General features: G+C 43.7%; 3 protein-coding genes across 7 annotated transcripts; 2 read left to right on the top strand and 1 right to left on the bottom strand.

The window, feature by feature from the left end:
• Positions 1 to 648: 648 nt before the first annotated feature.
• On the top strand, positions 649 to 6099 carry LOC144038430 (tectonic-3-like). 2 transcript variants are annotated; one of them, XR_013289226.1, is made up of 15 exons: positions 649 to 1128; positions 1401 to 1515; positions 1600 to 1697; positions 2185 to 2297; positions 2427 to 2535; positions 3064 to 3176; positions 3249 to 3287; positions 3378 to 3452; positions 3567 to 3686; positions 3759 to 3857; positions 3942 to 4045; positions 5016 to 5163; positions 5302 to 5436; positions 5513 to 5711; positions 5873 to 6099. XR_013289226.1 is itself a non-coding variant. In XM_077550940.1 (14 exons), exons 1-14 carry the CDS (start codon positions 849 to 851, stop codon positions 5606 to 5608), a joined length of 1644 nt encoding a protein of 547 aa, XP_077407066.1. In that variant the 5' UTR covers positions 649 to 848; the 3' UTR covers positions 5609 to 6099. The 2 variants fall into 2 exon arrangements, 1 of the variants encoding a protein (XP_077407066.1); XM_077550940.1 differs by having other exon boundaries at positions 5513 to 6099.
• Positions 5823 to 11485, bottom strand: mto1 (mitochondrial tRNA translation optimization 1). 2 transcript variants are annotated; one of them, XM_077550924.1, is made up of 13 exons: positions 11163 to 11485; positions 10599 to 10801; positions 10322 to 10521; positions 10072 to 10189; positions 9461 to 9756; positions 9285 to 9397; positions 9024 to 9214; positions 8814 to 8944; positions 7774 to 7978; positions 7535 to 7706; positions 7342 to 7451; positions 7126 to 7283; positions 5823 to 6011 (listed from the first exon to the last, which is right to left on the bottom strand). In XM_077550924.1, exons 2-13 carry the CDS (start codon positions 10786 to 10788, stop codon positions 5904 to 5906), a joined length of 1992 nt encoding a protein of 663 aa, XP_077407050.1. In that variant the 5' UTR covers positions 10789 to 10801; positions 11163 to 11485; the 3' UTR covers positions 5823 to 5903. The 2 variants fall into 2 exon arrangements, with proteins under 2 accessions (XP_077407050.1, XP_077407049.1); XM_077550923.1 differs by having other exon boundaries at positions 9461 to 9759; positions 11163 to 11424.
• Positions 11486 to 12088: 603 nt separating this feature from the next.
• Positions 12089 to 22010, top strand: atxn2l (ataxin 2-like). 3 transcript variants are annotated; one of them, XM_077550915.1, is made up of 23 exons: positions 12089 to 12837; positions 13825 to 13864; positions 14267 to 14323; positions 14421 to 14492; positions 14667 to 14823; positions 15002 to 15123; positions 15315 to 15406; positions 16185 to 16421; positions 16494 to 16945; positions 17171 to 17257; positions 17330 to 17443; positions 17580 to 17660; positions 17754 to 17815; positions 18496 to 18824; positions 18898 to 18967; positions 19041 to 19175; positions 19662 to 19725; positions 19807 to 19985; positions 20077 to 20218; positions 20309 to 20418; positions 20830 to 21009; positions 21097 to 21268; positions 21352 to 22010. In XM_077550915.1, exons 1-23 carry the CDS (start codon positions 12716 to 12718, stop codon positions 21399 to 21401), a joined length of 3126 nt encoding a protein of 1041 aa, XP_077407041.1. In that variant the 5' UTR covers positions 12089 to 12715; the 3' UTR covers positions 21402 to 22010. The 3 variants fall into 3 exon arrangements, with proteins under 3 accessions (XP_077407041.1, XP_077407042.1, XP_077407043.1); XM_077550916.1 differs by lacking the exon at positions 12089 to 12837 and adding an exon at positions 13088 to 13232; XM_077550917.1 differs by lacking the exon at positions 12089 to 12837 and adding an exon at positions 13122 to 13266.
• Positions 22011 to 23852: the final 1842 nt, after the last annotated feature.

The following is a 23852-nucleotide window of genomic DNA, read 5'->3' as shown; positions in this document are numbered from 1 at the left end:
CTGTTTAGATTTGGCATCCTGTCAAAGGCTGAAACAATATTGTTGGTGAAAACAAGCTCAGAAAGATTTGGCCACAGAGCACTGTGTTATTAAGAAAACATCTGGAATGAGACGATGAGTATTTTGCATATCTGTGTTATGAGAAACAGCTTCTACATCTGATCTTAGTTTCAGATCAGACTGGGGGGCAATGCTTTATTTTGTTGCATAAGAATCGCAGACCAAAAAAAAGGAATGGCCCCTGAACAGAAAACTGCATATGTTCTACCACAGTTTTTAGACACTAAAGAAACACTACATTCATGTGACCTGATCATATTACACTTTATGTATTTATTTAAAGAACATGTAAAGTGTATTTTCCCGTTATCTTAGCTCTAATTATTATTATTTTTTGGTTTGTCAGACAACAACGTAGCCTATTGTAGCTAATAGGCTACGTTAAACAAAATAAGAGTGTGCCAAAGATTTATGTATTTATTTATTTCTAATTAAAACCAACATTGTTTATAATTGACAATAAGAAAAATATGTCTAGCACCACTGCTTTTACCAATATTTTTACACAAGTATCTGTACAGGACACATTAAACCAAAAGTGTTTCCTTTCTCTTATGGGCTTTACGGTAGTGTCGTTTTTCAGTAGCCGGAAGTTGCTACTTCAACTTCCTTGGTAACAAGAAGCCTTCGCAACCATTCTGTGTAGCAAGTTTAGCTAGCTCCTTCGGAGCGCATATTTGATATTTTTAAAATTGTAACGTTACGCTAAAAACAAACCTAAGATGTCTGAAGCTGATAAATATATAGCCAACTAGAAACCACGTGCACCATGGCCGTTGCGTGAAGACATGAACAACCGCCAGTGTGGTCGTCTCCATTTGGCCTTCGTTGTCTTATCGTTGGCGTGCTTGACGCAAACGCGAGCACAAACGGAGGCAACACCGGCTGATGGGCAAACCGTCACCTTAGCGACCCCTTCTCCGGGTGTCACCGACGGCGAAAACGCCACCGTTCTCTTCGAAGGCACCACAGAATCCATAAATGATACAGTAGGAAGCAGTGGGACTCCTTTTGAAGATTCGACAATTCCTACAGCTGCCAGTGCCCTAAATGTGGGAGAACCCGAGGGTAATTTACACCAGCAAAGCCTCATGTTTTTTTTTTTCTTAATATCATTTTATTACATTATATTAGCTCAGACTTTTGTCATTACATATCACAAATGCAAGTAAATGCATACATTGTAATTGCAGAGGTGGAAAAAGTACTCACACTGTACTTTAATAGAAATACTCAAAATAAAAGAGTACAAATGTAACAACATGTCAATCCCAGGCTTGGGAAGTATGATACTAAATATATAATCCTGACTAATTTGAGATTTGCATGTGATTATCCAGTATGTGCCTGCGATTTAACTCCTGATCTCTGCGACATCGGCTGCTGTTGTGACTTGGCTGACTGCGGTGTTGCTGACCTGAGTACTGTCTTCAGGGGATGTCATCAGAAAGCCAAGTAAGAACGTGTCATCATTGCATGCTTAAGTGCATATTTTGGCCGTTGTTTTGAATGACAACACTTTTTATGTTTGCATTGCAGGGCAGGAGACTGCATTGAGAAATGGCAGGTTTTCCGCACCAATATGGATTCTTCTTTAATCAGTGTGACCGAATCTTTGTTTTGTGTTCAATCTCCAGGTAAAGGTTGTGAATATATTCCAACAGAACACTATACAGTGGTACCTTGAGATACAAATATAATTTGTCCCTTGACTATGCTTGTAATTTAAAACAATAGTATCTCAAATCATCATTCCCCATTGAAATGAATTGAAATAGATTGAATCCGTTTACAGCCTGCCGCCCAAAACTGTTGTGCTCTAAAAAAAATATCAGTGATGACCAATTTAATAGTTTTTTGCCGCAATTTTTGCTAATGCACTACAATGACTTTGAACTTCTTCTGGTCTTCACGTCTTGGCCACTTGGGGGCAGCAGAATACAGAAATACTGATAAGTGTGATACATGGGCTACCTCTAGTGGAACATAAAATAATCACTGCCTACGTACAGTTAAGTTGTCGATTTAATGTGTGAACTGCTGAATCAGTTTTATCACAACGGGATGACCAACAAATGATTTAATGTGGACTGTTTATTTTAATTTTTTTTTATCTCCCAACAGTTGATCATGTCAAAGTCCCCATTGTTCCACTTCATCTCCCAGCTTTAGGGGACTCTTACCACTTCTCCCCATCGCAAGCAATAAGCGTCGGCCACCGCAGACATTTTTATCGGGTAACAGAAACACACTTGTGATGTTTGATGATGATATTCCCATCGAATTTGTATGTGGCTATTTAAGACCAGGTGTATTACTCAAGTTGTTTTGAATGCATTTGTAATGTTTAAAAATCACTTTTCTAGGCCGATGATGTCATCCTGACATACGTCAGCAGTTCATCTGTGCGAGGCCTCCTTCGTCAGCCGTCTCCAGGAGCCGCCAGCGCTTTCTGTCTTAATCGCAATCCCGCACGTAAGATGACAACAAATTAGTTTAAAATGTTTTCCACTTTTGTTAACAAGAGTATGAAAAGATATTGTACATTTAGAACAGATATAACGTTTGTGATTAATCGTGAGTTAACTACTGAGGTCATGCGATTAATTACGAAAAAATTAAATCGCCTGACGCTCCTAATTCTTAATAATCTTTTCTTTCTTTTTTTTTTAAGTTATTTTTTAAATATTTAATTTTTTATTTTTAGAAAAGATTATTAAAAATTAGGGGCGTCAGGCAATTAATTTTTTAAAATCATAATTAATTGCATGACTTCACTAGTTAACTCACAATTAATCACAAATTTTATATCTGTTCTAAATGTACAATAAAAAAAATCTGTTTTCATACTCTTGCTAACAAAAGTGGGAAAAAATGTTAAACTAATAGAAATAGTTCAAATGAATTTTTGACGTCTATAGCCGTCAATGGCAGTGAATGAGTTAAAAAAAAACATTTGTTTTTTACATATATTGTACCTTCATTTTCTTGCTCATCTTGCAGGCTTTTTAAGATCAGAATCTCTTTCCTGTACTCGTGTGGTAACCCCTCAGTCGTGCACCAACGACCCAAATCTCAGCGCACTCTCCTACTTCTCAGACATGAATCTGATTAAAGTAAGCAAATCTGCTCAATTTAAAAAAATAAAATAATAATCTCCTAAATCAACACAAATTTTGTCCCAACAGATTCCAAAACCTGCGGAAGAACAAGTGTCTGACCTCTTGGTGAGAACACATTTGCCACCATTTTCCGCTGGTTTACAAGTTACAGTTGAATTAAGTAAGACTGTGTTTTTGTGTGTGTTTTGTTTCCAGATCCCAATCACACCGCTGTCTGACTGGACTGCACCAATTGAGCTAAATAACATCTGTGTTAATGTGACAAAAGAAGTGAGAAGCATTACGCTCTTCATTTTGTCATTTCTATTAACTAGCTTTAGCTTATACCAGAAATAAAAAAAACAACTCAATTTACTCAAAGAATTGTTATGTCTGCTTTTGCAGGTGGAGTTTGTCATCGTGTTCACAGACCGAGGAGAGCTGGCAAGCGCGACAGTAAATGTAGTGTTAGCTGACGTGAAAACCAACCAGTTGTTTCAACAAGTGCACTCGGTCCAATTTAAGGTACTCACAACTACGGCTCTTATCGCAAAACACAGATTATTATAGTGCTTTCCTCTTTCTTTCTTTTTTTAGCTGGGGACCCCTCGTACGTCTCCACTGCCAACGATTCCCTCAGTCGGATTGCGGGCGGGATCAAGTGTCCTCGGTCGCTTTAATGGACTAGTGAAACCCGTATCCTTTGTTGTGATCCTCCTACAGAACTCAACTTTTGTAACTTTGCCAGTTATGTGCAGCAGTTCCTTGACAGCGTGCCAGGTGACCATAATGGGGGTCCCGCAAGATGGCGGCTGCTCCTCTGACCCCTCCACACGAGCGAACATCCTCTTCACGCACAACACAATCACAGGCTGCACATTTAGGTAAGGCCACAGGAAGCAACAGTGAGTCTTTAAAGTGATTTCTCTGCATGATGTGCGCACACTCAGGGCAGATAACAAGGCGCTCTAAAGCAGCCAGGCCAGCATGAAGCTCCCGTCCACACACTGGCTATCAAGTCGGACTTAAAAAATAAAAAGCACTCCTCGCTGTTTTTCTCTGCATGATTTGCGCACACTCAGGGCAAATAACAAGGCGCTCTAAAGCAGCCAGGCCAGCATGAAGCTTCCGTCCACACACTGGCTATCAAGTCAGACTTAAAAAAATAAAAAACACTCCTCGCTCTTTGTCTTTCTCTACATGATGTGCGCGCACTCAGGGCAGATAACAAGGCGCTCTAAAGCAGCCAGGCCAGCATGAAGCTCCCGTCCACACACTGGCTATCAAGTCGGACTTAAAAAATAAAAAACACTCCTCGCTGTCTTTCTCTGCATGATTTGCGCACACTCAGGGCAAATAACAAGGCGCTCTAAAGCAGCCAGGCCAGCATGAAGCTTCCGTCCACACACTGGCTATTAAGTCGGACTTAAAAAAAACAAAAAAAAACACTTCTTGCTCTTACGTCTCTTTCTGCATGATGTGTGCACACTCTGGACAAATAACAAGGCGCTCTAAGTCAGCCAGGCCAGCATGAAGCTCCCGTCCCCACACTGGCTATCAAGTCGAACATAAAAAATAAAAAAAACACTCCTTGCTCTTACGTCTTTCTCTGCATGATGTGTGCACACTCGGGGCAGATAACAAGACGCTCTAAAGCAGCCACCCAAGTGGACTATCCGATGGGAAGATTATTTCCATGGTGTAGGTGTAGCTTTCTAGCTAACTCCCCTAGCATTAGCTCTAGCTCCATAATTCAGCACTACATAGTTCTCAGTTTTCAAACATGTACAATTTAATTTTGGAACAGCTTTCATTTCACTTGAACGGGTATTAAACATATTTGTGTGTTCCAAGTTCTCCTTCCAGCAATTGCAGCGAGCTGCGTTCCCACGTCGGCAGCATCTTGCAAGGAGCCGCCATTCCCGACATGATTGCCATGAGCTCTGGCTCCCAACCGGATTGGACCACAGTCCTCAAGCAGGAGTGTCCCGTCAACTCGGAGGTACCGATCACGCGTAAAAAGGGAATTAACTGCCGGGATTTTTTTCTAAACCCTAACCCGTGACTTATAATATTTGAGTGTCGTCTTTGCTGCCAAGTTCATCTTGAGGACCGGATGGATTGCTTTTCCCCCTCTTAGGAAACATGTGAGTCCGGCTGCACCCTCCCACACTTGCTGTCTGTGCAAGTTCTGTGGGCTCGGATGGGCCTCCTCGATCTCCCTCAGAGCTACATCCTGGGCGTTAAATACCTTTTCCGCTGTCGGACATATCAGGTATGCAAAATGTGTGTGGGCCATTCCAGGACTGCTATCATCATAACCCCCCCCCCCCCCCTCTCGTGTCTTCCAGTGTCCTCTGTCGTCAAGCATCACACTAACCACCGAGGTGGCGTTTGCCGACATGACCGTTTTCCGCAAGCCCGTGCTGGACATGGGCTCACCTTGACCGGCGCCGAGCTGGACCGACTCCTTCTTGTTGCAGTTCAGGCCACTTAGGGTTCAACGCTGCTCACGGTCCGGTTCCTAACAGGATTAGAATTCTTCACCAGGTAGCTGGATCGCTGATGAGGGCTTATTGAAAGTTCGGGACAAACATTGGCTGACATTCTTTATTGAAAGATGAGAGATATCGTCAATATGCTAATTAATTTTTTTGTACATTTTTAGTAACAGCATTTGAGGTGAAGGTGTTTTTTTTTTTTGTACACAGCTCCTCTTCTAGCGTCTCATTTTTGCTCAACTTAGTTCCTGTGCGTTCTTTTCTCCTTCTTCCCCGAGTGGCGGACGTAGTTGAGAAGGTGGACGATCGCAGCCGGAGTTATTCCTTGCAGACGTGTAGCAGCTCCCAGCTGAGGGACACAATCACCGTATTTAAACGTGGCTTGACAAAAATGTCACTTTTTCTTCCTACTCAAAATAAAAATGCTTACATTTGAACATCTGTTTATTGCGAGAGAGGCGTTGCAAACATGCCCTCGATAGATGAAACGGTACTTTGACCCACAAGTTCAATTAGTTCCATTTAATAAGAAAAAGAGTCCTCTAAAATACTGTACTACTGGTCTATAAAACACAATATATAGATTTTTTTTCACTTTCACCAAACTTAACGTTTTTTTTTTTTTTTTTTTTTGCCACACCTACTCCTATTTTTCATTTAGTTTCAAGCTTTAATTACATTTATCTAATTTACTTCTGATCACAGACTTTCTTGGGAACCATAGTTTATTTTTTATTTTATTTATTATTATATTAATATTGGGGGTGTCGGGTGATAATTTTTTTTATTGTAATTAATCAATCGCATTGACTTCAATAGTTATTAATCGCAAATTTTTATATCTGTTCTAAATGTACAATAAAATATTTTTCAATTTTTTATTAATGTTATCATAATCTTGTTAACATAAAAGTGGAAAAAATGATAAACATAATAGAAAAATGGCTGCCTCTTTTAGTCATTGATAGTCATTTTTATAATAATTCATAAAATTTAGTTAAAATTAAAAAGACGTACTGTACTGTAAAAAAACGAGTGAGATATTGATTTTTGTTTTCTGTCATTTTCTGCCACTAGATGGCATAATTGCATTTGTAAGACGTTTGTGACAGCTCAGCGCAGTTTTCCATTTCATATTATGAGCTATCTAATCTTTTAACATCAAATAACCTTGTGAATTTCTGCACATTTTTAAAAATACAACTTGACCTCAGTCTCCACAAATATATGCATTATTAATAAATTTATTACTGCTAAATTTCGACGTGGTGTCTGCTGCATTGCGGCTGGGATCCCCCCAGTGCAGGCTTTCCAAGTAAGGGCCGGTCGTTAAATTAAATTAACGCACTAATTTTGACACATGATTTGATTAATATCGATGTATGAAATATTTTCTTCCTCTTAACAAAAACTAATTGAGAAGCAATGTTCCAAAGGCAACAATGTATTTATTTTGGACTCACCGTGCTGGGCCGAATTCTGTCCAAAATCTCCCGCACTTCCTGTGACAGAGACACGGGCAGAGACAAATAGTCCAAGTCCTGCGGTAGCGACATGCTCTCCTCTTTTTGAATCCTCTCAATTTCCTTCCGTTGAAGGATGCAGTGAGGCCTGTACACAGCTGAGAAGAAAGACATTGATTTGAGCTAAAAATAATTTTGTAAATATAAATACACTACCTTCTATCTTCAGCCGTTGCGAGAATTCTATGAAGGGTGAAAGGCATTCTGGGAAGATGGAGGCCAACATTTCAAAGGTGGCGTCATTGTATTGCAGCATCTCCAAGCCGCTGAAAGACAAACCGGATATTCAATGGCTTGAAAGAAAAATGGAGGAATTGACGCGGGATTATGACTTTGGTTTGTAACTTGCGTGGTATTGGTCGGCTTGGTCCCGCTGATTTGCACGCAAGGCAGCTTCACTCTCCAGGTTGTGGCGGGCAGCGAGACGTCCTGAAGAGCCGCGAGCGCATCCCGGAGGCCGTCTCGCACCCTCACAGTCTGCTGGTAGCGCGAGGACGACACGCAGCCAACCTCCTCAAAACCTGTCATTGACATGCTTCGCTATTCATGACGGCAGACGGAAGAAATCTCTGAAACGGATTTGTTTACCTTTCAGTGTGAGTCGCAGGTCGGCGTTGTCCGGCCTCAGAGACGTTCGGAACTCCGCCCGGCTGGTGAACATCCGGTAAGGTTCCGTTACGCCTCGTGTCACAAGGTCGTCGATCAGGACGCCGATGTAGCTCTCGGTCCGAGACAGCGCAAGCGTGGGCACGGAGAGCGCCGCGCGGGCTGCGTTGACCCCCGCCCACAAACCCTGTAGAGCAAAAGTAAGTCACATGTGTGCAAAAAAATTATTTCATAGTTTCTTAGCTTTTATTTTGTCCAATCAGATTTCAGTAATATATATTAAGGTATTTGCGATAGACCGATATGTTTTTTTCAGGGCCGATACCGATGATGATTATTAGTAAGTCAAGGAGGCCGATAACTGATATTTGAAACCGATATAATAAAAAAGGGGGGGTTTACGTCATTTTTTTAAAAAAAACATGCAAATGCCAATCTTAACTCTTTTTAAAAATTTTCTGACTTTTCAAAATGTAGTTTAAATATTTTTTGAAATTATTTTTATCTTAAACAAGAGACATCCTTTTAAATTTTTAACAAAATGTTCAGGGAGCTTCCAAGGTTATCTATAGATGTGCAAGGAATTGTAATGATCTACTCCAGTCTGACTCGCTAATGCTAATTAGCGCGCTACTCGCGGCACTTTTATCACTCAAAAGAACGGCTCCACACTGCAAAAAAACAACTTTTATTAGAACAACTTGATCGTAACTTTTTCCTTCTACTCTCTAATGTGGCTTCAACTTAACAGTGTATTTGACCGCCTGGAACCACACTGCCCCTCAGTGGCCAAACCGGGTACAACATGAACAACGCTCCAATTAAAGGCACACACAGACAAAGGCAAGACAGTATAAAATCATTTAAATAAAATCGATTCTGAATCGTACTAAATGAGACTCGATTTTTTTTTGGCACACCCCTAGTTAAAATGCCCAATATCGGCGGCGATAATCGGCCTGGTCTATCCCTACAAGGTACCACAGTTTTGTTTTCATTTTTCACCCTAAAAATGCAGCTACCTGTGCAGCAGCCTCCTCGTACCCCGTGGTCCCGTTAATCTGCCCGGCCAGGAAAAGACCCTGCGTGCTTTTCACCTGCAGGGCAGGGCTCAGCTGAGTGGGGCACACAAAGTCATACTGCACGCCGTAGCCTAACAGACAATGACAAATAGTCCTCAATCTACGTTTAAAAAAACAAAACTATTTAGGATGGCTTCGGGTCTACCATACCAGGCGTGTGGATTTCAGCCCTGTGCAAGGCCGGGATCTCCCTGATGAGGCGCAGCTGCATGTCAGGGGGCATCGTCATGGACAGACCCTGCGGGTACACCAGGTCAGAGGTCAGCCCCTCGGGCTCCAGCCACACCTGATGCTGCCGGCCCGGAAAGCGAAGCACCCGAGCCTCAATTGAGGGGCAGTACCTGAATATAGACGAGGGAGTCTTATTTGGGAACAACTTGCAAGCGAAAACTGTCAATCAAAAGTGTGAACCTGGGGCCCTTTGTGTCCTGCTGTATGTGACAGTTGAGATGAAGACTCTCTTTCACCACTTGATCCACAGCAGGAGTGGTAAAGGTCAAGTGGCACGGCAGCTGCTCCTCGGCCTGTTTAGTTGAAATGAAAGCATAATACGCTTGTAGGTAGTGTATTCACGCGCTTGAATGTACCTTGCAGTGAGTGCGGCTATTGAGGAAGCTGAAGGGGCTTGGCTGACTATCAGGCGGGTGTAGCTTGGCCTGCTCAAAATCCACCGAAGCCTTCAGGATTCTGGGAGGGGTACCCGTCCTGAGTCGGCCCATCTTCAGCCCCAGGCGATCCCTCAGCGTGTGCGACATCCCGCCGCTGGACGGGGCGTCTCCGATCCGCCCCCCCGGGGACGTGTTCTGACCCACGAAGAGGGAGCCGGACAGGAAAGTACCGGTGGTGAGAACCACAGAGCGGGCCGAGATCGGGAGGCTTGCACCTGCTGCGATGAGAATTATTTTATTTTTTTTAACAAACAGTCATTTAACTTATATACAACGTAATTGCACTAACATTCACTGCTAACGATTGTGATTATTTTGCATACCACTAGAGGGAGCCCACATACATCAAATGCAACCCAGGGGCAGCAGTTAGCACTGAAATGAATAGAAATGCCATTAATCGGTTCCAGGCTACGCCCAACTATCTATAATCGCACTTTTTAAGCACTTGTTGTCTTTCTCTATTCGCGGCAGGGCTTCGTCCTTATCCCCCACCTTACTGTGCTTTTGTAGATGTGTTTGATGCCCACCTAAACGTATCCCAGTGACTCTGTGGCATCCGGGCTCTTCTGGGTTGGATTCTGTAACGAGAAGCTCCTCCACGGATCCCTCCAGCACCGTCAGTCTGGGAGTGGACAGCAGCTCGGACTGTAATAATCAGAATTCGTGTTGAGAAGAAAAAGTCTAGACACCCTCAGAGCAAACAGTAATGCATAAAGGGATCGCTAAAAGACGAGCAACAGAAATCACCCCCCCCACCACCACCTTTTTTTTTTTTACCTGAATGAATTGCCGGTAGCGTTGACGGTCCAGCTGAGCCCGCGGCCCCCACACAGCGGGGCCCTTTCTGCGATTCAAGATGGAGAAATGGATGCCTGCCCAGTCTGCCGCTCGACCGCACACGCCGTCCAAAGCGTCCACCTCCTTCACCAGGTGACCCTTCCCCACTCCGCCCATTGAGGGGTTGCATGACAAGGCACCTGGAAGGAACGGAACGGGAGCTTTTATTTCTAAGCTTGCTGGCAAACACTTGGAAGATCACATGTCGTTGTCTTACCAATGGTGTGTACTTTCTGCGTGACCAGCAATGTCTGAGCTCCCACCCGGGATGCCGCCGCAGCCGCCTCAGTGCCTGCGTGACCCCCGCCCACCACGATGACGTCATACTGCTGTCTAGCAAGGTGACTGGCACGTCTGGAGACCAGGAAGAGGAAGGTCTCCAGGGTGGGGAGCTTCTTTGTCAACATGGGCAATGCCAACCTGTGTGTGGAGGGGGAAAACCCAAACTCCGCTGTGATTCGAACCCTGGACCTCTCAACAATGAGGCACCACTAGGTTTATGATTAATACCCCATGATGTCTCGCAGTACTACAGCTAGTTTCAAACGTAATGTATGAAATGGTCTTTTAGATGTGAATGACAGATTGTTATTTGTAAAACGACACAATATGCTTCTAGAGAGCGTACACGGGACCAAATATTGACAAAAGTAGAAGAAACACAATATTACAGTATTACACAACTTGTATACAAGTGTAATTAATTCACGTCTTTATAGAGGCCACGTTGTAGGATTGCGGTTATCACAGCCGCTAAAAAATAGCACTTTGAGCTACTTACGATTGCTTTAGAAAAATTCAGAGGATAGTTCTGGTTCCAGTTTTTCTTAAAAAAGGGAGTAAATGTCCCGGCGACAACGTTTTCGTGACATCAGGAGGCGGCCATGCAGTGTGTGGAATACTGTCGTAATATATGCACTAAAGACGCACAGACATTTTTGGGGGGGCACTGTTTATTGCGCTCACTCACTCATAAAATTTGTCTAAACATTTACAAGCTTAATTCACTTGTTCACTGATCGGATTAGAACATGTAAATTCGATTAAAAATAATCATTGGGGTGTCTATGTAAACTATATACTAAAAACAAAAACTTAATACACTATTCTAATACTCATGTTCGAAAGTTTGGTGTCATTTATAAAGGTCCTCGTTTTAGAAACATGACTTTTTCCCCTCAATGGAAATAACCATATACATTGTTAATGCGGCAAAAGCAAGATATTCTCCATCCACTGCCTTATTTAAGATAGTTATTTATTTGACGTTGACTCCAAGGATGATTCGTGACAAATTCATTGTGTTTTGATCTCATGTTTAGTTGTTTTTTTAAACTCTCAACATGAGCACTATGCAAGATAATTTGTAAAAATCCCTAATATTTATTTATTTATTATAATATTTTTCCATTGTGCCAAGTTAGCAAAACAGGCACTATATTTCATTAACACTATTTATTTAATTACGTAATCTGTATATTTTTAAAATTATTTTGTTCTAAAAGTAATTGAATTATTTCTACTTTTGGCTTTACGTTTCCTTGACAAAAATATCTGTTGTACTTATATGTACTTTTGCCACTTCTGAGCCATCAATCAGAGAACAATCCGATTCAATCAATCAGAGAACAATCCGATTCAATCAATCACTCAATCTTTGAACGTGCGCGCGCACACTAGGTCAAAGGTGCGCGCGCACGTCGGAGCCCCTCCCCCTCCCGGACGTGTTTCCCCAGTTAGCCGCGCGCGGATTGAGTCAAGTGAACCTACCGAGAGGTGGTGCTGACCGTCCGCTGCAGGTTTTCTCTCCGAAACCTGAATCGTTTCACTATCGGAAGCGACTGACAAGCAACGCAAAGACTTTGTTATTATTCTTTTTTTTAATCGGGAGGTTTCGCCGGAGTCAAGGTGACGCGGTAGAAGGAAAGAAAGTAAAACGCGGAGTGAAAGCGCCTGACTACAGCTTGAAGGGTCAAAGCTAATGCTTAGCCACCTAGCCGTTGCTAAATAATTACACGAAAACTCGTGTGAGTTGAACCGTCGTTTGCTTTGTCATAACCGCTGATATCACAAAGTGGATGTTCGGGGGGCATTTTGAGGGTGCACGCCACATTTGGTTGAATTAGCGGGGAGGGGGGGTTTGCCTGGACATTTTAGGCCACGAGCGACTGGTGTTCGCGTAGCCAGATTAGCTCTAGTCGGTACCGCTGAGGTGACACCGGCTCAACTGCTAAAGATAGTTTACAACCGAAGCTACTTCGCATCGGACGGTTAGTCAACTGTTTATTAGTTCCGACACTTTTTGTACTGTCCGAGCCCTAGTGCTTGTTCGCCATGCTCAAACAACAGCAGCCCAACTCCGGCGGGAGAAAAGCGTCAAATGGTACCACGGGCCCCGCCGGTATGTCTTCTCCAGTCAGCGGCGGCAGCAGCGGCAACAGGACGCCGGCCGGGAGGTGAGTGAGCCGGGCTACACGCGTCAGGAAAGTCCGCGGTCGCCCCCTTGCGACTAAGGCCTACCGGTTAAAGCTCAGGGTGCTCAACGGGGCGCGTCTCAGTCACAGAGCTTCTCTCTCGGCCAATCCAATTCGTTTCTGTTAGATTGACAGGTGGGTTGAACCAATCGGATTGCTCAAATGGAACCGAAAACGACTCGAAGGGGCGGGTTGAACTTCGGTGAAACCATTAAGTAGCAAATCAACATACAGGTGAAAGAAAGTTTATCTGGCTGGGCAAGACCCAGAAAAGAGGACACAGCTCGGCGGAAAAACAATCTGTTTATTTCCAAAGCTAACTTTAATGTAGCTCGTTAAATTAGTCATCTTTGAGGAGATTTAATGGCTAACGCAAAGTAAGCAGAGTCCGTCGTCGCTGTTGTGAATGTGGTGGGTTTTGTTTTGGTCAAATTGGCCTCAGCCTTTGTTTTGTAGCCGTGCATGTTTCTTGGCTGCGTTGCCACCTCATTGAGCAAGACAACGTTTATCTCGTTGGGATTGGACGTAAACATCGCGTTTTGTCGTCTTTTGACATTTATAGTTCGGGTTTTTTTGTTGCTTCGTGCACGGCGAGATATGTTTGTAATGTAAACAAGATTTTTATTAGCAAACTCGAGATTTTAGCATCTTTGGAAGGTCAAAGGGGGGACATTTAGTGCCCGCCATTGTTTTTGTTTATATATGTATAAAATATACTTATGTCAGGGCTAAAAAAAAATTCAAACGTTTGTTTTTAAAATGACTTGGCACAGAAAATAGATCTAAAACATGGATGGCATTGGATGTTAAATTTCTCTGTATATGCCCATTTGTAAATTACATTTTGAACTGATTTGACAGTGTCAGCAATATTTTTTTATTTTGAATGTTTTAAAACTTTATGACCATGTCACATTGTTACCTTGAACTAACCATTCTTACATTTCTGTTGTTTCTTTTCTTCCACAGGAATCGAAGTACTGCAAAACCATCGTTCCAGTCTTCTCCCGTGAGTATCAAGACACATAAAATTTGGCCAGCAAACATAAGCATTTTGCAGACACCCCCACCCCACCCCCCCAAAAAAGTAAATAAATCTGCTCTTAACAAAAAAAAAAAGCACCAAAGATGTAAACATTGACTCTTTCTTAGCTGAATGAGCAATTGTGGTTCTGCAAGAGTCTGTTGCTTTCCAATCACACAACTAAAGTAGCCGCCTCCTTTCACCTCACTTCACGATTAATGTACCTTGAGATTATACGAGGGCTGGCATTTTCTGTTGCTAAAGCCCGAGTCCCAAGTGACTAGATGCATATTAAGATCATGACAGCTTGCTTGGAATGCGTTGCTGGAGTCTTGATGGCTGCTTTTTTATTTTATTTTTTATTTTTTTGTCGTGTCCCTTGTGCAGGTTTTTGAGGGTGTGTACAACAATGCTCGAATGCTTCATTTCCTCACAGCTGTTGTGGTGAGTTTTGATTGATGATTGTCCATCGTCCTCCATGGAAGTGATGTCGAGTTCCTTGGTTGGTAAATTACAATTTTCAAACCATTATCGCTTTCAGGGTTCCACCTGCGATATACGGGTGAAGAATGGGAGTATGTTCGAAGGCATCTTCAAGACACTGAGTTCTCGGGTAACTTAATGCAATGATTTTGAAGTTTAATTGACGCTTGCATTGTTTAGAGTCGAGTACAATAGGGAAGTCCCAACGCATGTATTGTGCGGGTGTGTTGTCACACAAACATCCTGCAATGAATCCATTGGCATGCCATCTAAACTGGTTTTGACTTCACCTCAATGTTCTTAGTGCGAGTTGGCCGTTGATGCCGTGCACAAACGAGAGGAGGAGGGCTCAACGTCGGCTCCGCCGCGGAGGGAAGACATCACCGACACTATGATCTTCAGCCCGTCAGATCTGGTTACGATGATATGCCGAGACGTAGACCTCAACTATGCCACCAGAGGTACACGCCGCCGTGATTTTCGCCGCTACTTTTTGTGTTTGCGTCACAGTCAATGGTTTACTCATCTCTGTGTAAACAACGGTGAATGAAAGTGCACAGGGCAACTGGAGATTATTTTGCCACGCGTTGGCTCGCAAAACGTTGTGTCGCATGTGGCGTGATCTCGATTTGTGCGCAGACACCTTCACGGACACCGCCATCAGCTCCACGCGCGTCAACGGGGAACACAAGGAGAAGGTGTTGCAGAGATGGGAAGGAGGCGATAGCAACGGGGAGAGTTACAATCTGGATGCGGATGCGGTGAGTTCTTCGCAGTCGTTCATTCACTGCATTAGCCTGTTGGCGTCAAATGTTGGTATGCTAATGCAGTAAAAAAAAAAAAATATATATATTATGTCAATGCACTGCAACTGACAGACGTCTACTTTGTTGTAAAACAATCTTGTTTTTATTGATTTGTTTGATTGAAAATGTGTTATTTTGCTCCTCAGTCCAATGGCTGGGACGCCAACGAGATGTTCCGCTACAATGAAGTGAAATATGGAGTCACGTCAACGTATGATTCCAGCCTTTCCATGTACACGTAAGTTTCTGTTGGTCTTCGTTAACCTTGCTGACCACCACAGATAATTCTTTTTAATTGATTAAAACGAGGGGTGTCAAAATGAGTGCGTTCATTTTGAGTGAAGTTCCTTTAACGCCACTCATTTTTATAACGCGTGATAAATGACTTACTTGGAAAGCCTGTACTAGGCGTATTCAAGTCGCAACGCAACAGACGCGTCCACCACAGAATTTAGCAGTAATAAATATAGAAATAATGAATATATTTTGGGAGACTAGGCTCAAGTTGTATTTTACAATTTTAAAAATGTGCATAATTTCACAAGTTACTTCATGTTAAAGCTGAGATGGCTCTTAATATGAAAAGAAAAATGCACTGAGCTGTCACCAATGTCTTACAAATGCAATTATGCCATCCAGTGGCAGAAAAAAAGAACTAAACTCCAATCAATATCACACTTTAAATTTTTTTTTTTACAGTAAATCACACCTTTTCAATTTTAACTCAATATTATGAAATTGCTATATCGATGACTAAAAGATGCAGCCGTATTTCAGTTAGTAAACATTTTTTTCCACTTTTATGTTAAGAAAAGTATGAAAACTCGTGAAAAATTTTTATTGTGCATTTTATTGTACATTTAGAAAAAGTATAACATTTTAGATTAATCATGAGTTAACTATTAATTACGATTAAACACTTAAATCGCCTGACACCCCGAATTAAAACACTGAGAAGAAGACTGAGAACTGAGCCCCAAATTGGTTCCTCCCTCCCTCCCCCCTCCCCCGCCTAGCGTGCCACTGGAGAGAGGCAACTCTGAAATGTACCGACAGCGGGAGGCCCGCGCCGCTCGCCTGGCCAGCGAGATCGAGTCCAGCCCGCAGTACCGCCACCGCGTGGGCCTGGAGAACGACGAGGGCAAAAGTGAGGAGGACAAGTACAGCGCCGTGGTGCGCGACGGCCCCGACCGCGACAGGGGCCACGAGAGCCCCCGCGAACGGGAAAGGGGCCGAGATAGCCCCGGGGCCAGGTGAGAGCCGTAGTTGAAACCAAACCAATCAAGTGACGATTTTATTGACAGTTGGGCTTTTTTGTTTTCCAGGGAGGGCAAGTACATTCCTTTACCTCAGCGGCAAAGGGAGATGAACCGGGACCGAACCGAGAGAGGCCCCGGCGGCCCCCCGCCTCACAGTCGACTTGGCGGCGGTTATCGCTCCACCCCGCCGTCATCCTCTTCCTCGTCTCCCAGACCCCCGCTTCCCTCCGCGGGCGGCCCCCAACCCGCCGTCTCCCCATCGGAGCGGAACAGCCCCCTGTCGGGCAGAGGCGGGGCCTACGTTGCCCACCACCCCCAAGGAAGCCCCAGCCCGGGCCCCGGCTCCGGTCCCGCCAGCCCGTACACGCCCGCTTCTCCGGGGGCGGCGCCCACCTCGGCCGCCTCCCTCTCTGCCGCCCCTTCCCCGACCAGCCCGCCGGCCCCCCACGGACACTCGGTCCCACATTCCCACTCGCTCCCGCACTCCCTGTCTGAGGCTGCTAGACCTGTTAATGGAGGTAAAACTCACTTTAGTGTTGTTGTTATATTTTGGATTTGCCACATTTTTCCCTGTAGCTGAATTATGTTTATCCAGTGGTTTTGTTACTATTTTACTTCTAAATAGTTTATTTGTGTCGCTCTGTCAAAAACACATTTATTATAGTTCGCAGTCCTCGTAGTTTTCAGGGGCGTGGCACTTTCATTGCTCATTCGGGGACAAAAAATGTGAACGTGTCTTTCAGTTGCTGCCAGGACTTCGCCCAAAGCTCAAAGACCCCCGCAGTCGAGCAGGACGGTCCGCACTCCGAACGCGCACGCCCAGTCCGCCGGTAACCGATCCTCGGCCGCTCCGCAATATCGTCGTCTCCTTTTTACGTCCCCTGACGAGTTTGTCCTTGCAGCCGCCCGCTCGCCAAAATCAGGCTCTTCCCAGGACACGCCTTATTTGGACACGTCTTCCATCTCCCTGCCTGCGCAGAAGACGTCAGGCCCCGCCCCTCTTTTCCCCGTGGATGGTACAATCAACACTTTTGATTTCCTGTTTCTCGTTTGCTAATTGCAAAGTCGCCAAGTTCATCTTGCAAATGGAGTCTTCTGACTCGGCTAATGAAGCGGCAACAACTCATCAGTTTTGTCATTTGTCTCGCCCAGTGAACGAGATCCTTTCGGCGGCGGCGAAGGAACGCGCCGCCGAGAGCCCCGGCGGCGCCGAGGACGGCAAGAGCGGCAAGGGTGAGAACGTGACAAAAGCAACATGAAGCCCGGAACGCCACAAGCACTTTTTTCCCCGAAAGCGTGTTTTCATGATCTGCCGTTTCCCGCCAGCTCCTTCAGTTCAGCAAAGGTCGCAAATCGAGGAGCTGCGGAAGTTTGGCAAGGAATTTCGGGTGAGTGCTTTGGGAAAACGATCCCTAATTAGAAGAAAGAGCCTGCGGCGTTACAACACTGAGGACGCTTCATTACAATTATTTAGTGTCAAGATTTGGGCTTGATAAGCAAATCCTTTTTTTTTTTCATGAAATTTCATCGTAATTCTGAAAATGGGATGTGATTATTCTCTTATTAAAATTTGACCTACATTTTCTGCTGATCCAGCTACAATGCTGATGTTTGGGTCCGGGTTCATCCAGCCATCCAAGATTTTATGTCATTTTAAAGAAAAATGCTATATTAAGATGTCTTACTTTAAAATGATGTCAGAATCGGTCTTTTTGAAGAATCATCCGGCCCATAACGACTCAATTTTCAACTTAACTTCAGATAGCTAATAATACGTTTTCAGTTCAGAGATGCTGATGATGGAAAAAAAACAGCAAATCCATCCATCTCTAATATTGGTATCAGTTGCTAGTACTCAGTGCTTGTACTGGTATCGGTCTTAAAAAAATAAATAAATTGTATTTCAACACACAAATGTTACAAAATGTTTCTTTTTTTTTTTCTTTTTTTTTTTACAAGTCTACTAGCTTAATGCTAACATGTAATGTGAAACCCCATAGACAGGCTAACGCTAGCTGAAAAAGTCCATCTTCAACCACTCACTCACCACCCGCGGCTTTCCTTTCAGCTCCAGCCGAGCGGCGGCGGCGGCAGCTGCAGCTCTCCCAGCTCCCCCGCGGCGGCGACGCCCCCCGCCGTCGGCGACGTCGCGCAGGCCGGCGCCGCCAAAGCTTCGCCGCCGGACGCTCACGCCGCTTCCGAGCCCAAACTGCAGGCCGCCGCCGCCCCCGGGCCCTCCCATCCTCAGCCGCCATCGCTCCCGTCCGACGAACCCCCCAAGGAGGCAGGCGCTCCGGGTGCCCCCAACTCGGACAGGCATTCGCGGGCCACCCCTCAGCCGGCCAGGACCCCGGGAAGCGAGGAGGGCGCGTCAGAGCGCACGGAGGGTGTGGCAGAGTAAGTTAAAAAAATAAAAATAAAAAATTATAAGGAACATCTTGACATTTTTTTTCTCTGTCTTCATGTGTAGCCAAGTGAAGAAATCCACCTTAAACCCCAACGCGAAAGAATTCAACCCAATCAAACCTCAGATGCCGATGGTGAGCCTCTCGAGTTCCTCAAGTGACTTTCGTGTGGTCCCGTTCCAAGTCCGACATTTCCTTGCTTGTCCAGGCAAAACCCAACACGGCGCCCACCCCGCCTCGACCCACTCCTCCGAGCCCCGTGGTCATTCAGCACCCAGGCGGGCAGGGCCCACTCTACAACGCCCCCTACCTGTCCTATGTGTCGCAGATCCACTCTGTGCAGGTACACCAGCAGTTTTATTTTAATTTGACTGATTTTGCTAGGCCCACAGAATATTGTTCTATTGCTATAAAAAAAAAATGGAACCTACCAAAAGAAAGATTAGTGTCTTCTTTCATCAGGAAAAAAAATTATATATTTTTTTTATCTGTTTCCGTTTTGTAGCAATTAGCATTAGAATATAGCTAAGTTTCACTATTATTCACAAATCTGTTTCAAACTGGGGGAAAGAGCTTTTTGCAACATGGCCCTGGTTGATCTCTTATACTTTGCTGCCACTTTTTGGCCGTTTTTCTAATAACTACCATTGCTTCAAGCGTTCTCTTCAATTCAGAGAATGCTTCAAAGCCGTCTGTATGCTCTATCTTAAAAAACAATCAAACATTTAAATAAAAACGTATAAATACGTCTTTGGGGCACTTGTAAAACATTTATGTTTTTGGGATGGAATTAGTTCAAGAAAAGAAATCCTTGGTTATTCATTTGCAGACCCCCCAAATGTACCAGTACACCATGTCGGCGGTCAGCCAGGGGAAGTACCCCCGGACCAAAGGTAATCCCATGAAACCGATTAGGCCAAATTGAGTTTGTTTAGACTCGACCAACCTGACTTTTGTCCGCCGTGGCGTTTTAGGCTCGGTGGTGGCGCCGCGCTCCGACCACGGCACCTCGGCGCCCCCCATGCTGCAAGCGGCGGCCTCGGCCGCCGGCGCCCCCCTGGTTGCGTCCCCTTACCAGCCCTACCTGCAGTACAACCCGCAGCAGTATGGCCAGCAGCAAGTCATCCAGGCCATGTCGCCGTACCCTGGACAGGTAAAAAATAAAATTAAAAAAAAGGCCGCCATTTTTGGATTCATTCATGTCTTTCCTCCATATTTCAAATAATGATCGCTCTCTCTTTCAGCCTATGTACTCCATGCTGCAAGGGGGGGCTAGGATGATAGGGCAAGGCGGGGGTCCCCACCCTCAAGCGCTCGGACCTCCAGGAGGCCCACAGTTCCAGACACAGGGAGACGGGCCACAAGGACCTCAGCAGGGCATCTACGGTCGGCAGCAAAATCTCTCTATGTGGTTTTTAAAACGTCAACAGGCTTTAGCGGCAGTTTTTTTAAATTGTCTTTTTTTTTTTTCTGCAGCTGCGCAGTCCTTCTCCCACCACTCGGGGGCAGTACATCAACCGCAGCCATCCAGTACGCCAACAGGCAACCAGCCCCCACCCCAGCATGCGGCGCCCAGCCCCGGACAGGTCAGATTACCGACCGCCGAGATTTGAAGCCTTTCTAATATACGGGCTGTCCAGAAAGTCGACTTTACAATGTAAAGCAAAAATGAAAAAAAATTCCAAAATAATTTTTGGACCAAAAAAGCATGCAGCAAATCGGATCAAACAAAACGTTTTTAGCAAGAAAAACATTATTGTGATTAATAAAAATGCTTGATAGCCAGTCAACTTTACTCTAATTGGATGGCGTCCACGTCACTCACCAGGCCCCTCCCTCTTAAAGCCGTACACACTGAAAGTCACAAATAATCCCGTAGAATATGAGGATGGCGTCATAAATAATGCCTTTTTAGTGATGGTCCAATTTTATCCTAGTAATCAGTAGAAGAGTCAATTTCCGCACAGCTGTAACAAAAACCACATTTTTGCTTCCAGAACGCCCAATCAGGCCCGCAGCCCCAGTCCTTGTACCACTCAGGTCCGCTGTCGGCGCCGACCCCGCCCAACATGCCGCCCGGCCACACGTCCCCACAGGGCTCCTACCCCATTCAGGGCTACAGCATCCACGGCCACCAGGGCATCCCGCCCACGTACCCACTGGGACAGTTGGCGCAGGTCGGCACCCGTCCAATTACCTTTCAAGTCCATCTGCCGATTCCCCCCCCCAAAAAATCAGATTTTTTAACCCCGCCCCTCTTTCAGGCCCATGTCCAAGGAGCCATGTCAGGTCCCCACCACTCGGGGAGCCACGGGCAGCCCCAGTTAGTCATGCTGCAGCCTCCCCCGCAGCAGGGACCCGGCTCGGTGCCCCAGCACCCGCAGCATGGACCGCAACAAGGGACACACCAACACTTTTACATCGGACATCCACAAGGTAGGACAAATCTGTCGACCCACAACTCGTATTTGCGATTGAATTATGATTCTTTTTTAATTTGTCTTATTTTGCACTCGCAGCAATGCAGGTTCAAACGCACCCGTCCTCCTTCCATCCACCTGGAAACTAAACTTCTCTCTCCTTCAAAAAATTTTCCCGGGATTGAGCGCCGACATCCCCACGTCCTGCCGACTGAACGTCCAAAAACGAGACTATCAGCAGCGCAACAGCGGGGAAGGACAAAGTCTCAGCACCTTCTTGTTTTACTTTTTCTTCTGTTATTGTTCATTTATTGGCCCCAGAAGAGGAGGAGTTTTTTTTTTTTTTATGCAAACAGATGAAGATGGCAAGACGCAGACGAGCGCGGCGTCGAACCTGAGTTCAAATCCTGCGCTCCTCTTCAACTTCTTCCTTTTGCTCAGGAGGCACCTTGCTCGCTTGGACCAGAGGACAAACGGTTTCATCTTCCAGCAACGTGTTTTTGGCCTCGTCGGGTGTGTTGACTCAGTTTGACACACAAACGGGATGAATACTCACTGCATGACAGGAGGCGTTTGAAGAGGACGGGATTTTTAACAAATCGTTTCTTTTAACTTGCCCCGGAAGTTAAAAACTAAGAAAAATCACCCTCTGACTGCTCTTCTCTTCTTTAGGAAAATAAAGTATAAAAAATGGACAAGACAAAAAAACTTAAAAAACAAAATGACCAAAAAATAAAGTTTTCAACTTAACTACAAAATGTTGTGGTGCATTTTTTCTATCTTTAGTGATAAAACGCCTTATACATGGTTGGTTTTTTTGGGGGGGGGAATTTGTCTAAAAAAAGCTTCACATTGTCGTTTTTTGGGGGGAAAAAAAAGTCTTAGCGTTTTTTGGGGGGGGGAATTTTTTGGTCCAAAAAAAGCCTTACTACACACGACATTGTCGTTTTTTGTAAAAAAAAAAAAAAGCCGCATTGTCATTTTTTGGGGGAAAAAAAGCCTTACTATACATTGTTGTTTTTTGTAAAAAAAAAAAAAAAGCCGCATTGGCGTTTAAAAAAAAAAATGTTTGGTCCAAAAAAAAAAGCCTTACTACATTGTCGTTTTTTGTAAAAAAAAAAAAAAAAGCCGCATTGTCGTTTTTTGGAAAAAAAAAAAAGTTTGGTTAAAAAAAAGAAGCCACATTGTCGTTTTTTTGAAAAAAAAAGTTTGGTCAAAAAAAAAAAAAGCCTTACTATACATGATCGTTTTTTTTTGGGGGGGGGGGGGTTTGTCCAAAAAAAAGCCTTACTATACATTGTCGTTTTTTGGAAAAAAAAAAAGTCTTACTATACATGATCGTTTTTGGGGGGGAAACATTTGGTCCAAAAAAAAGCCTTTGTCGTTTTTTTTAAGAAAAATTTAAAAAAAAGTTTTGTAAAAAAAGCCGCATTGTCGTTTTTTTTTTAAAAACATTTTTTGGCTCCAAAAAAAAGCCTTACTATACATTGTCGTTTTTTTGAAGAAAAAAAAATGTCTTACTATACATGATCGTTTTTTGGGGGGGAAACATTTGGTCCAAAAAAAAGCCTTACAATACATTGTCGTTTTTTTGAAGAAAAAAAAAAAGTCTTACTATACATGATTGTTTTTTGGGGGGGGGGGGGGGGATTTTTTTGGTCCAAAAAAAAAGCCTTACTATACATTGTCGTTTTTTGGAGAAAAAAAAAAAAAAGTTTTGTAAAAAAAAGCTGCATTGTCGTCTTTTTTTTTAAAAAACATTTTTTGGGTCCAAAAAAAAGCCTTACTATACATTGTCATTTTTTTTAAGAAAAAAAAAAAAAAGTTTTGTAAAAAAAGCCGCATTGTCGTCTTTTTTTTTAAAACATTTTTTGGGTCCAAAAAAAAAGCCTTACTATACATGATCGTTTTTTTTGGGAGGAAGGGGGGGTGGGTTTGTCCAAAAAAAAGCCTTACTATACATTGTCGTTTTTTTTAAGAAAAAAAAAATGTCTTACTATACATGATTGTTTTTTTTGGGGGGGGGGGATTTTTTGGTCCAAAAAAAAAGCCTTACTATACATTGTCGTTTTTTGTAAAAAAAAAATTAAAAAAAAAAGTTTTGTAAAAAAAGCCGCATTGTCGTTTTTTTTTTTAAAAACATTTTTTGGCTCCAAAAAAAAGCCTTACTATACATTGCCGTTTTTTTGAAGAAAAAAATGTCTTACTATACATGATCGTTTTTTGGGGGGGAAACATTTGGTCCAAAAAAAAGCCTTACTATACATTGTCGTTTTTTTGAAGAAAAAAAAAAAGTCTTACTATACATGATTGTTTTTTTTGGGGGGGGGGGGATTTTTTGGTCCAAAAAAAAGCCTTACTATACATTGTCTTTTTTTTGAAGAAAAAAAAAAAGTCTTACTATACATGATTGTTTTTTTGGGGGGGGGGGGGGGGGGATTTTTTGGTCCAAAAAAAAAGCCTTACTATACATTGTCGTTTTTTGTAAAAAAAAATTTAAAAAAAGTTTTGTAAAAAAAGCCGCATTGTCGTTTTTTTTTTAAAAACATTTTTTGGCTGCAAAAAAAAGCCTTACTATACATTGTCGTTTTTTTGAAGAA

Source organism: Vanacampus margaritifer, chromosome 18 (genome assembly GCF_051991255.1).
Source record: "Vanacampus margaritifer isolate UIUO_Vmar chromosome 18, RoL_Vmar_1.0, whole genome shotgun sequence".
Classification (NCBI taxonomy): domain Eukaryota; kingdom Metazoa; phylum Chordata; class Actinopteri; order Syngnathiformes; family Syngnathidae; genus Vanacampus; species Vanacampus margaritifer.
Note: the sequence above shows the minus strand (reverse complement) of the source record. Positions and strands in the feature narration are given on the sequence as shown.